Below are 12,331 nucleotides of genomic sequence, written 5' to 3'. Positions count from 1 at the left end.
TGAAAAAAACTTGTCACAAATAGTTTTTAATTACATAAAATTATATGTAAAATGTAGCTGTTTATTTTTTACTTGCAAACTTAAATAATACTTGATTATACAATATTAATTGAAATCTTGGCATTCGTTGTTTGTTTGGGTTTCTAAGTATATTGGGCATCGATTATATATACATAAAGAACTTTAGAAGTGAGCAGTGAGTATATATATATTATTTACAGTGGGAATTTACTTTTCTATTTCTCATTTTTTTCTTGGCATCTACATAGCAAATTTACAAGCTCTAGTTTATGATACAAACATAATAGAATATTTCTGATGCTTCTCTAGGAGAATTGAAATATATTTGAAAGAAGCCAATCCCAAAAACCTTACAGATGAAGGCAAGACGAAATATTCTCAGAGAATCCATGGTATTCGAACTAGATATTGGGTTCCAGGTGACATAGAGGTAATCTATAGACTATCACTAGTCTTACTCGATATGCTAGTAAAGCTATGTCACGTCAAGAGATCCTATACAGGACATTCTCAAGGTTCTCAGAACAAAAGATTGAGATTCCTAATCTTCTTCCTGCTTATATCTAGGACGAAAGTTGGCTACACTTACACAGAGGATGTCGCTATATTCCCTAGACGCGTCTGTTCTTTGCATTTTCAATGCTAATCTTACAAAAAAAAAAATAAATATTATCACGTTGCTGCTCTGGAAATGTTCCCGAGTCGAGGTGTTAACGCCCACACGGCGGCTACTTAGAGGGAGAGTTAAACATCTACTTTTGCTTAGCCCTACAACAACTACTATTAACGGCACTTGGGGGCTTAAGACTAAGCAATCTAACTAATATATGAGTCCCATATTATCGATTCGAATCAAGCGCCCTTGTGACGACAATAGCAATACTTCTTGATGGCAAAATCGTTCATGCAATCGGCCTCCCCGCTGTACGTGTTGAGGCGACTCACAGAGCCGGTCACCAGCAGGTTGTCCTCCTCGGGCAGTTGGCTGTTGTAGCGCACCGTTGCCTCGTACAGCGCCTTATTGGGCGCGGTATAGAAGATTAGCCAATAGATCTGTACATGGCCGGCATCGATGTCATTCGGATGCGCCTTGTAGGCGGCGCTCACGCTTTGCAGCGACAGTGGGACGCACAGATGAGCTAGGCTGCCATTACGGAAATTGTTGATATAATCGTTCAGATAGTGCACCACACGCTTGGCCAGCTGACGCACTGTCTTGGAGTTCTTGTAGACGCTATCATACGCCCAGCATGTGCACCAGTGATCCTCAATGGCCACATCCTGACAGCTGCGATTAAGCGGCACTGGCAGCAACAGACTCTGGCACTGCGGGCAATCCTTGGCGCCGCCCAGCGACTTCAGGCTACCGGAGCGACCCGAAAGCGTGAGTATATGCTTAAGTGTCATGTGCAGATCGTAGGGCGTGGTCAGACGATTGCGATTCTGGCGCAGCGCTTCGACAAACTCCGGATGCGTCTGTCGCACAAATGGCGGCAGCCAGATAAACAAAAAAGGCAGCCGCTCCTCCAAGTGACCCGACCAGGTGGCACGCGTCGGTCCAAAGCGCAGACCATGATCGCTGAAAAACACCACAATGCTGTGCTCCATTGTGCCCTGCGCCACCAGCCGCTGCAGATATCCCCGCAAGTAGTCATCCATGGAGCTGGTCTGCGATATGTCGCTGTGGCTGTGCGTGTTCGTCCAGAAGAAGCCGAAGAAGCTGTCGTTGCGATAACGTTTGGCAAACTCCTGCGCATAGTTGTACACATGCTCCGCCTCCGTCTCAAAGCCCACGCAGTGCGGCAGACCAAGTACTATATTGCCGCCGAGTAGTTTCTCCGCGGCAGACAAATACGGACGCAAGTAGTAGTCCACGGGCGGTTGCTGAAAACCCTTTTTTAGGTAGTTAAATGTGTTGATCTTGATTGCATCCTCGCCGTAGGCAGTTACATAGCCATGTTCTTGGAACAGTTTCCAAATGAAATTGCATTTATCCAGGCCATTCACCTTGTACGGATTACAGTGCTTCATGGCATTCGTCAGATTGTAGCCCACCATTAAAGCCATTATGTTGGGAAATGTATTGTCATCTACCTGCGGGACACAGCTTTAGCTATGATTGAATGGATACTATAGATGAGACTAACCTTGTTATAGCCCGCCAGCTCAAACCAATCCTCGTCGTACAAATACTGCGCTGTCTTGGGCATCGCACGTATGAGATTCACTCGCGAGATGCTATCGATGCCTATCATCAGTACGCTGGGCACACGCCGGCTCCGATCCTTGTGCGCCCAGCGCTCCAGGCGTTCTCGCACGGCCACGCGCTCCGGTACGGTTGGATGTCCGTTGATGTAGACTCGCTCCTTGTCCGTTTTACACTTGACTATGATGCTGTCCGTGCTGTTGGACAGCTGAGCTGAGCCTTTAAATTTCTGGCAAGACGTATAGTTGACATCCGTCTCACTCGCGCGCTCCACACCCATATAGCAGCAGCTCAGGGCGCTGCCCTTTTTGTAGCTGGCCAGAGCTGTGGATTCCATGCTTAGGATATAGCGCTGCGCAGTGCCATCATAGTGTACCCTGGTGAGTGGCGGGCGTGTCTGGCAGGGCTTGTAGGAAACGCGCTTGAAATGGCGCATCACCTCGCGCTTGAACGGATCTAGGTCCACGATCCGGCAGTGATTGCTGTACACGAGATAGCCTTGTGGCATAGGGGTTATCGATGTTTGCATCGGATTAGTTGTGTGCTCAATGGTTGTCAATAAAAGCGGTTGCGTTGGATTCAAATCGACGGCTGAGCACAACGGTTGGTTGTGCGTGGGGAAAATTAAGGTGGATCATGCGGGGAATACAAAAAAAATAAACGCATACGAAACAACAATAAACACAAAAGACAACACAAAAGCTGCAAATGCACAGCATAACAAATTGCATAAAACGGATCTCTCTAAACAAATATCAGAGTTAGGGCTGTCCCCTACCTTCCATGTCCAATACATTGGAGTGATGATGCACCTGCACGGCCTCCAGGTCCAGCACATCGGCCGGTCCGATTAGGAAATACGAGAATATGAATATCAGCAACAGGCCTAGGATCAGCTTGCGGCGCAGCACCAATTGACGGCCATACCAGGCCAGCGAGGGCGTGGCGCCGTGCTTGTAGCCAATGCCCGTCAAGGCCGGCTCCGGGGCATCTGTGTGGCCATCCTTTGTCTCGTCGTCAATGTACTCGAGCAGCGGCCGTTGGTCAGCCATTGCAATTATTTGTTGTGGCTGGCTTGCGGCATCATTATTGTTTGTTTCGTCTGCCATGTGATTCCGAAACGATAAGAAGCAATAAACAGTTTAAGGTGATGCAAGAAAAACCAGCAAAAGTTATCTAAGCGGCTCTGCTCGACTGGGAGATACGCTGCTGTAATCATTCAACCCATGCTAAAATGTTGAGCATCTAAAAAGATAAGTTTGTTGCGTCCACTTCTTGTTAGCGCCTAAATATCGTTTAAAAACAGGATATCGCTATCGGTGCCTATCGATTTCGTGCAATTGAGGCGAGCTATCGATAAATTCAATCACGATTTAATCGCGGCTTGCACAATGCAACACGACGTGCTCAATTGGAAGTTTTTCGGTTTTCTACATAGTTTCTAATTCTGAATAATGGGCATAACGATAAAGGCCCACACAGATGGAAATGCCGCATCGGCCGTGAGTGAAGGATATTAACACTTTCTAGGATTCGCTAGCTTATGGCACTACATAGGCACTAAATTATTGTAGCTCGCATTTGCCCAATTTACCGCAATGTGTTCAGGGATAAAGAAGAAGAAAGCGCGGCTGAAACCGATTGCGCGCCATTTTGTGCAAAGTCGAAGAGAATATTCGTGAATAAGACTAATCAGATTTCGGTAAGTAAAGATTTACATGTATATTTATACTACTCGTGCAATGCGTTTATACATATGCCAAATTTATAAAATTTCGTAGTACAAGAAACCAATATACTCGTTTTTAAATTGTGAACAGTGTATAAAAATAGATAATTAACCGCAACATGCGAAAGAGCTCACAAAAACCCATTGCGTGTGTTTCAATAAATAGGATGCAAATATTAAATATTGTGCTGCAAATTAAAAAGTAATTTAATACGTGCTGAATCAACAAACAAGTCATGAATTATGCAAAATGGTAATTAACTTTAAATTTTGTTTAATAAGAAATATAGAAACTAAAAAGTTGTTTTGCCATACGTTAAGCATAATACAAATGGTACACTTGTCACGAGTGCTCGACTAGCAGCTACCCTGTACGCATGCCATAAATCATAAATACACACATACACACATGCATACACACACACATACACATGCATACACACAGAAACACACATGCATACACACAGACACATGCACACACACCCCGTGCTCTAGTTGAATTCGGGACAGTTGTGCAATTTCCTATTAGTTCGTTTACCACAGCGTAATTTATATATGTATATATATATTTATATTGTTAAATTATTGATCAGTTTATAGGGCATAATAATTTTATGGAAATATGTGTTGATTCAAATGTGTGTTAAACCCAAAAATTAGAGACTTGAAAATGCGGATGCAATTCGTTTTAAATACCCCGCTCTCAAATCAGAATAGAGTATATTGGGTTGCAGTTATCCGGCGTCTGTCCGTCTGGCTTAGTCAAATTTCGTATGCACATTTCTATAAGCCCGGTTAAGCTAAGATTTTAGCATATTGCCACGCCTCTCGCCGATCAATCATAATCTTTGAACATAAAGAAAGATTGAATTAAAAAAGATGTTTGCCGTTTAAAAAAAGGGGGTTGGGATTTTCATAAAAATATTCTCAACAAATTCAAGATGTTGTGCCTAAAAAAAAGATCAAACATATTTTGTGAACATATGTAAATATATTTAAATGTATTACGCTGAAAAGATTTCCTAGTCGTAAAACTCTATTCCATCTTTTTTAAGTATTTATTTTTACTGAAAACAGAGTATCTAGCGAATGGGATCGTTTTTTTTGCTTATCGCTCACTTTTATCGATTATGACTATTTTGTCGAAATAATTTTTATGCTGATCTCAACACTCACTTTTAGAATGGGTTCCGTTTCGATTTTAGTTAAAAATCACATTTACCGCGACATTTGGCTGACATTTTCTGGCTTCGAGAAATAATTATGTGATTGCAATTTTTGAACTCATTTCCGAGCATCTATGTTTAGATCGGGCACTGCACTGTCCTTATATATTCACTGTCAAGAACGAATCGAGACAAAATTTTGTCAATGGGCAACAGAGATAGTTTATTTATTTATTTTTTTAACAGCTTGTTTACAATTTCAATTTGTGCACAATAATTAAAAGTGGCGTGAATCAGTCAGAGGTCTGCTATATATATACATTCGATGTGGATGATATGGTGCAGTTAAAACGAAACTGATTAACCCGTGCAACATATTTTGAGATTTATATATTGAAATTGACATAAATTGAAATATGCGCAAAGCAGAAAATTAACGCGCTGCGAACCGAACGCGACGAGCGATCCGTGAGCACTTAAAAAAAAAATACAGAGAGAAAAAAAGATACAGCTGCAATTGCTGACGAAAGCGAATCGCGTTGGGCCCCTCGCAATCGCCAGCGTTCGCCATCAAGTTTACCCAATCACGAAGCTATTCGGCTATTCGACTGTCATTCAATTTTTTGCTTTTAGTTTTTTACCCTCGGCTGTAAGTCGGTCTAGCCGAGTGGCTATATGCATATAAATGCATTGATCACGGGCACTTGCATTGTTTTATTGTCATCAAACATCATTGTAATTATGAGCTTAGTGCATTTGATGTTTTGCATACCCTGTAATTTAAGGGCATAGGACTAGCTGCCAAATTTTTGGCTTGAGATCAAATTTAGCCCGCAATTTCTTTGGGAAAGTATGCACTGCATGCGATATTTCCTGTAGAACGGGCAATTTGAAATTGAATTAATAGCTAGGATTTTGAATGGAATAACTAGGTTTACTTAAGGCAGGACTATGGATCAAACATAAAATCAAACCTTCGAACATTTCGGATCGAACATTTTGTATCAAACATTTCGGATCGATTACTTTTCTTTCAAACCTTTTTGTTTGAACTATTCTGATCGAAGATTTCTGCTAGAAATAAATAACTGAAAATGTTTGAAATTATGATATTAAGTTATCAGTTTCTCAGTCTGGAATTTGTGTTTTAATATTTTTGTAATTTTGTTGTTTACCTGAGTATTTCTACTATTTTAATTGCTTAACTAATTAGTTAAAAGTGCGCTGTAATTACTGAAAAGTCAATTAGCATTGAAAATAAACTTGTTTAAAATTATTTGCGTGAAATTTGTTTAGCTAATTTCTGAACTCTTTCAACTTTTATATTTCGAAACTATTTCTAATAATAGAAGACAACATTTTTCAAATTTTTTCATATCATATTTTAATAGTTTTATTTTTAGGGCCTATTAAAAAAGTATCATTAATCGCAGCGTATTTCGTAGCTCATCAACCTTGAACATTTGTGTTCTTAATGGTTTTAAGTTTTTTGTTTTTCTTTTCTTTTTTTCCGTCCATGAGTTTGGCCAAAAGCAACAATGATTGATTATACAGTGCTCAATGCTGGTTTTGAAGCATCACGATTTCCGACTATGACACAATAGTTTGTTGTTAGCCATCGAAAGAGATATTAAAATGTAATTGAAATTAACTTCGAGCCGAGCTCTCAGCCATCTACTATATTTCTCTCTACAGACAATTCCCACGAAAGATAAATTAACGCTTATGTTCATGCAAATGTTGTTAAACAACAAAACATATAATGCTGCAGTTAGCTTAGATAGCTTCGGCTGCTTTATATATTTATGAATTATTGAGAAGAGTTTTTGTTTTTCGTTTTATGATTATACATAGGTCAAAGTATATAAAAATTTGTTGGTTTTGCTGGTTGGTTCTAACAAAAAGAAAGGGCTGCACTTTTCGTTCGATTGCATGCTAAAAAAACATTTTTTTAATCACATGTCGATTGTATCTTGGCTTAGATTTTTTCTGTTGACCTGATAAGTTGGAAGTGTTTCAGGCATGACTCACACTGATTATCGTAATGTTTAATCTTTGGCAGACTCATGAATTATAAGCTTCAAGCTTGGCCTATGCGCGTGTAGAATTTACATTGAGTCTCAATTAACGCTGAATGTGTAAATTTATTGGGAAATCAAACAATAAAATTATAAGCAAACTAGCAACAAGCTGTACAAACAAATATAAATGCTTAGCATGTGCAAAAGCCAGCCAACTTTGCGCAAGTAACATTTATGAATAAACACCCCATATCGAATTACAAATTGAACTTTTAGTTTGTCTTTAAAAACGTATGAAATTAGCGTCAAATGAGTCACTTGCAGGCTTCGGCTCTTGTAATTTTGTATAAAGGGGCTTACGATGTGCAGTACACGTACAACATATAGCTATGTATGTATAGGTATGTCGAGGACGTTCTGACGTAGTAAAAATAGCTAAACACACACACACTCGCATACAGAGGCAGCGCACAAAGTGTTGTCGAGTTCCTATTGAAAAAAAAAACAAACATACAGTTGCAGCGTCAGCGTAAAAATTGCAAACATATCTGTGACACAATAGATACTAACAAGCTGCGCGTACTCGGATATACACACCAACACGCACGCACACATACGCATGCACAAAAGTGTACAGAACTTTATTTATTTTTTTTCGCAATTGTTGTACTCTTTAAATTGTTGTATTGTTTTAAATGTTGCACTCACTTTTAGTTCATTTAGCAATCGCTTATGCAGCTATTTATTGATTGCAACAGTTTAATATTAATTATATGGCAGCACGTCGCAAATGCTATACAAAAACACAAAAATACACACGCACACGCACACGCACACATGTATAGACAGAGAGCTATACGACGCTCGCGTGTCCTGCTGCAATGGCCTGCAAACAGATAATAATAACAGCAAATATTTTGCACGCTGGCGCCAGCGAGGCTGAGGCGTTCGCATGTGAGTGTGAGAGCTTTCATTAACACACACACACACACACACGTCGCCGAGCCGGAGAGCGAAAAGTGTAACAGACGGCTGCATTTTGTGAGCGCCGCCTGAAAGCATGCAATGTTTATTTGCTTTGTCGCTTTCGGTTTAAGCGACTGCGCAGTCGGCGCTGACGCCGCTTGCTCTCTCGCTCGTCCACCAATCAGCGCCCAGCACCTGTTGCATGCTTTTGAGCATTTGTATGCGAAGCGGCTCTCACTGCCAAAAAAAAAAACACAGCGAGAGACTTGTCGTGTGTGTGTGTGTGGAATTTTTGGCACGTGCTTGCCCAAAATGACAACAAATGTCAAAGCCGGCGCCCAGTGAACACCCTGTGCAGCTGTTGCCGAATGTAGCATACAAATTGGCGCAAAGCGAAAATGTAAATAATTAATGTGTTTAATGAGTTTTGGGCTGAATGTATTGAACAATGTTCATTCTTTTGTAGTTCTTATGGAAGTTGTGATCCGCTTTTGTTTAATACGTTTTATTGTTGTTGTCTTTGGGACGGCAATGGCAATATTTTTTAAGTGGCCCCTCGCCGAGACAATTTCCCTCGGCAATGTACGAATTAATACGACTGACGGAGCCGGACAACTGCACGCTTTTCGCGTTTGGCAGGTTTCTGTTGTAGCGCAACGTTGCCTCATACAGCGCCCTGTTGGGCAACGTAAATATGTTTAGCATATATATGTCCATATGCTTGAGGTCGAGTTCGGCCTTATAAACCTTTCTGACTTCGAACAGCTCTAGCGGCACACACAGATGGGACAGACTGCCATTGCGAAAAGTGGCTACATAATTATTTATGTGCTGCACCGCATGATGCGCCAGCCGCATTACTAATTTGCTCAGGTGAAACTCTTTATATTGCCAACATGTGCACCAGTGATCCTCAATGGCCACATCTTCGCAACTGCGATTAAGCGGCACCGGCAACAACAGACTCTGGCAGTGCGGGCAATCCTTGGCGCCGCCCAGCGACTCTAGACTGCCGGAGCGACCCGAAAGTGCGAGTATGTGCTTAAGTGTCATGTGCAGATCGTAGGGCGTGGTCAGACGATTGCGATTCTGGCGCAGGGCTTCCACAAACTCCGGATGCGTCTGTCGCAAAAATGGCGGCAGCCAGATAAATAGGACAGGCAGCCGCTCCTCCAAGTAACCCGACCAGGTGTCACGCGTCGGTCCGAAGCGCAGGCCATGGTCGCTGAAAAACACCACAACGCTGTGCTCCATTGTGCCCTGCGCCACCAGACGCTGCAGATACTCTCTTAAATACTCATCCATGAAAGTGGTCTGCGATATTTCGCTGTGGCTGTGCGTGTTCGTCCAGAAGAAGCCAAAGAAACTGTCGTTGCGATAACGTTTGGCAAACTCCTGCGCATAGTTGTACACATGCTTCGCCGCTGTCTCAAAGCCCAGGCAATGGGGCAGGCCCAGCTTTGTGTCGCCGCCGAGTAGCTTCTCCGCGGCAGACAAATACGGACGCAAGTAGTAATCCACGGGCGGCTGCTGGAAACCCTTTTTTAAGAAGTTAAATGTGTTGATCTTAACCGCATCCTCGCCGTAGGCGCTCACATAGCCGTGCTGCATAAACCGCTTCCATATAAATTGACATCTATCCAAGCCATGCTTTTCGTAGGGATTACAATATTTCAAAGCACTTGTGTAATTGTGACCTGTCAAGACGGCCATTAGGTTGGGAAATGTATTATCATCTATCTAGGGGAGACAGATTTAGCCATGGATTGTATAGATTATATTTAAGGAACTCACCTTGTTATAGCCCGCCAGTTCAAACCAATCCTCGTCGTACAAATACTGTGCGGTCTTGGGCATCGCACGTATGAGATGCACCCGCGAGATGCTATCGATGCCTATCATCAGTACGCTGGGCACACGCCGGCCCCGATCCTTGTGCGTCCAGTGCTCCAGGCGTTCTCGCACGGCCACGCGCTCCGCTACGGTTGGATGTCCGTTGATGTAGATTTGTTTCGTATCCGTTTTACAGGAGACAATGATGCTGTCCGTTGTGTTCGACAGCTGAGCTCTGCTGCTAAATGTGTGGCATGGCGTCAACTTGAACTCATCCTCATTGACACGCTGCACGTCCATGTAGCAGCAGCTGAGCATGTTGCCCACCTGGTAGCTGGGGAACGCACTGGCATCAATGTTCAGCACATAGCGCTGGGCGTTGGCGTCGTAGCGCACCTGGGTCAGCGGCGGCACCGACTTGCAGGGCATGTGATTTATAGGTTTAAAATGGCGCATCACCTCGTGCTTGTACGGATCTAGATCCATAATCCGACAGTGATTGCTGTACACGAGGTAACCTTGCGACGAAAGGGTTGTCTGATCAATCATCGGTTCGTTGGTTAACAAAAGCATTTGCGTTGTTGGTGGGCGTGGAGTCAGTCCGTGGGCTGAACACAGCATTTAATGGTTGGCAAGAACATGTTGGATCGGGCAGAAGTTAAAGAACCAATGAAAGAACCAAACAAAATAAATCGATTAGCAGTATATGTGAGCTAACTAAATAAAGAAGTTTGCGGCTTATACGAATCACTCTCCAAGTAAAGATCTCGTACTCTGCTTACTCTGTTTCTCTAAGAAAAATATCGTTATATTACTTAAATTAAATAACATCAATTTATATATATATATTTTTTTTTCTTATATATTTTTCTTATATATATCCGCTTTAAAACCCGAAAACTGTTGAAAGAGCTATTTTTTTAATATCGTATTGTAGATCTCATTCAATCAGCTGACTACATTTACACTCCATCGAATTCCGGACATTATCGAAAATTAAAGTTCGAAAATGGAATAAGGAAAGAACGATCGCCATTGCCGAAACTTTAAAAGTTAGTTGGAAAGCAGCAGCTGCATTTGTCTTTATCGCCAAATAAAAGCGTATCGGAATTTTTTCTTCCATTTTTTTTAAGTGTAGTGTTGGTGAAAGAGTGAAAAATGTTTATAAGTTTGGTGTATTCTTACCATTGGCCTGTATTCTTTACTCTCCTTCTCTCCTTCCATGCTCGAGCTCGAGCTGAATTTCTAAACAATTCAAAAAGTATCGAATTAAGAGAGAGAAAGAGAGAGAGAATGCAGGCCAGATGAAGTTCGAAAAAAGTGTTTTTCTAGTGCCTTATTTTTTTTCTAAATTTTTTTTATTGTGCAATACGTAGTGAATTTTTGGTTACCGCAGATTACAGCACATGGAAAAACCCGTTCGGAGATGGAGTGCATGCACGTAAGTGAAATATGACTCTTAAATTTTGCTCAATTAATTTCTTACACATAATGCAATACGAATTTTCAATTGGATTAAGTGAATTTATGCCCATCAAGAAAACTCTACTCTATTCTACAACTGTGATTCTTTTAGTTTCGATATCTCTTATGGTGTCATATTTCTTAGATAACAAACCTTCCATTCCCAAAACATTCGACTCCCGATACACTGGCACAATATCCACATGCGTTGATTTAGTAACGCCCCTTAGATAAAAGCTTACGATATAGAATCCGGCAATCAGCATGGTGAATATGGTATACAGAACTACAACGATAAACTGATTGCGCCGCAGCGATATACGGCGATAGATACAGTTGAGTACGGACTTCCATGTTACTGGCAGCGGGGAGGGTTCCTTTGCATTCTCCTCAATGCATTCGATCAGCGGCTGTTTCTCAGTCATGCTCAAAGATCTTCAAGACTTTAGCAGCAAGATATTAGAAATAGGATTTACACAAAAATTAATGCTCACCTTTCGGGCATAGAAATTTGCTTGGGCTAATTTAACGAACTTGATTTGCTGCTACATTCGCACGTTGCCGTACAACACTGGACTAACTGCTGCTACACACGTCAGGCCATTTACAGCACTACATTATATGAAGCTGTGTTCGCTTGGCACTTTACAACACTTGTGACTTATTCTTGCAGCAATATTAAAATTGACTTATGGAAAATTATGTTTCATTTGTTGCTCTTAGAAAGCTCTAAAACTTGATTGAAAAGTCAATTGATATTTGCTACCTTTTAATAGAAATATTAAGCGTAATTTGCAGAAAACAAATGTGGCAGCATTTAATTTGAATGCGAACAACAACTTTAGCTCAAAGATAATGTTTTTAAGTAAGTGTTCTACAAGTGTTGATTTTTATCTATTTAAATTATGGGCTACATATTTTTGAA

The 12,331-nt window shown here is 41.4% G+C and overlaps 2 protein-coding genes across 9 annotated transcripts; both read right to left on the bottom strand.

Annotated features, from left to right (window-relative positions):
* Nucleotides 1–123: 123 nt before the first annotated feature.
* LOC6624412 (uncharacterized) lies at nucleotides 124–7,940 on the bottom strand. 5 transcript variants are annotated; one of them, XM_015175633.3, is made up of 4 exons: nucleotides 7,852–7,940; nucleotides 3,006–3,329; nucleotides 2,169–2,818; nucleotides 124–2,115 (listed from the first exon to the last, which is right to left on the bottom strand). In XM_015175633.3, exons 2-4 carry the CDS (start codon nucleotides 3,277–3,279, stop codon nucleotides 874–876), a joined length of 2,166 nt encoding a protein of 721 aa, XP_015031119.1. In that variant the 5' UTR covers nucleotides 3,280–3,329; nucleotides 7,852–7,940; the 3' UTR covers nucleotides 124–873. The 5 variants fall into 5 exon arrangements, with proteins under 5 accessions (XP_015031119.1, XP_015031121.2, XP_015031117.1 ...); XM_015175635.3 differs by lacking the exon at nucleotides 7,852–7,940 and adding an exon at nucleotides 5,179–5,586; XM_015175631.3 differs by lacking the exon at nucleotides 7,852–7,940 and adding an exon at nucleotides 5,133–5,585.
* A 658-nt stretch (nucleotides 7,941–8,598) lies between these two features.
* Nucleotides 8,599–12,328, bottom strand: LOC6624450 (uncharacterized). Of its 4 annotated transcripts, none has more exons than XM_070208513.1 (4): nucleotides 11,901–12,328; nucleotides 11,561–11,849; nucleotides 9,904–10,460; nucleotides 8,599–9,849 (listed from the first exon to the last, which is right to left on the bottom strand). In XM_070208513.1, exons 2-4 carry the CDS (start codon nucleotides 11,829–11,831, stop codon nucleotides 8,605–8,607), a joined length of 2,073 nt encoding a protein of 690 aa, XP_070064614.1. In that variant the 5' UTR covers nucleotides 11,832–11,849; nucleotides 11,901–12,328; the 3' UTR covers nucleotides 8,599–8,604. The 4 variants fall into 4 exon arrangements, with proteins under 4 accessions (XP_070064614.1, XP_002046598.1, XP_032290854.1 ...); XM_002046562.4 differs by having other exon boundaries at nucleotides 9,904–10,550; nucleotides 11,901–12,327; XM_032434964.2 differs by having other exon boundaries at nucleotides 9,676–9,845; nucleotides 9,904–10,550; nucleotides 11,901–12,326.
* Between the last annotated feature and the right edge of the window lie 3 nt (nucleotides 12,329–12,331).

The sequence above is a fragment of the Drosophila virilis genome, chromosome 3 (genome assembly GCF_030788295.1).
Source record: "Drosophila virilis strain 15010-1051.87 chromosome 3, Dvir_AGI_RSII-ME, whole genome shotgun sequence".
NCBI lineage: Eukaryota > Metazoa > Arthropoda > Insecta > Diptera > Drosophilidae > Drosophila > Drosophila virilis.
The sequence above is the reverse complement of the archived record's forward strand: the minus strand, read 5'-3'. Positions and strand labels throughout refer to the sequence as shown.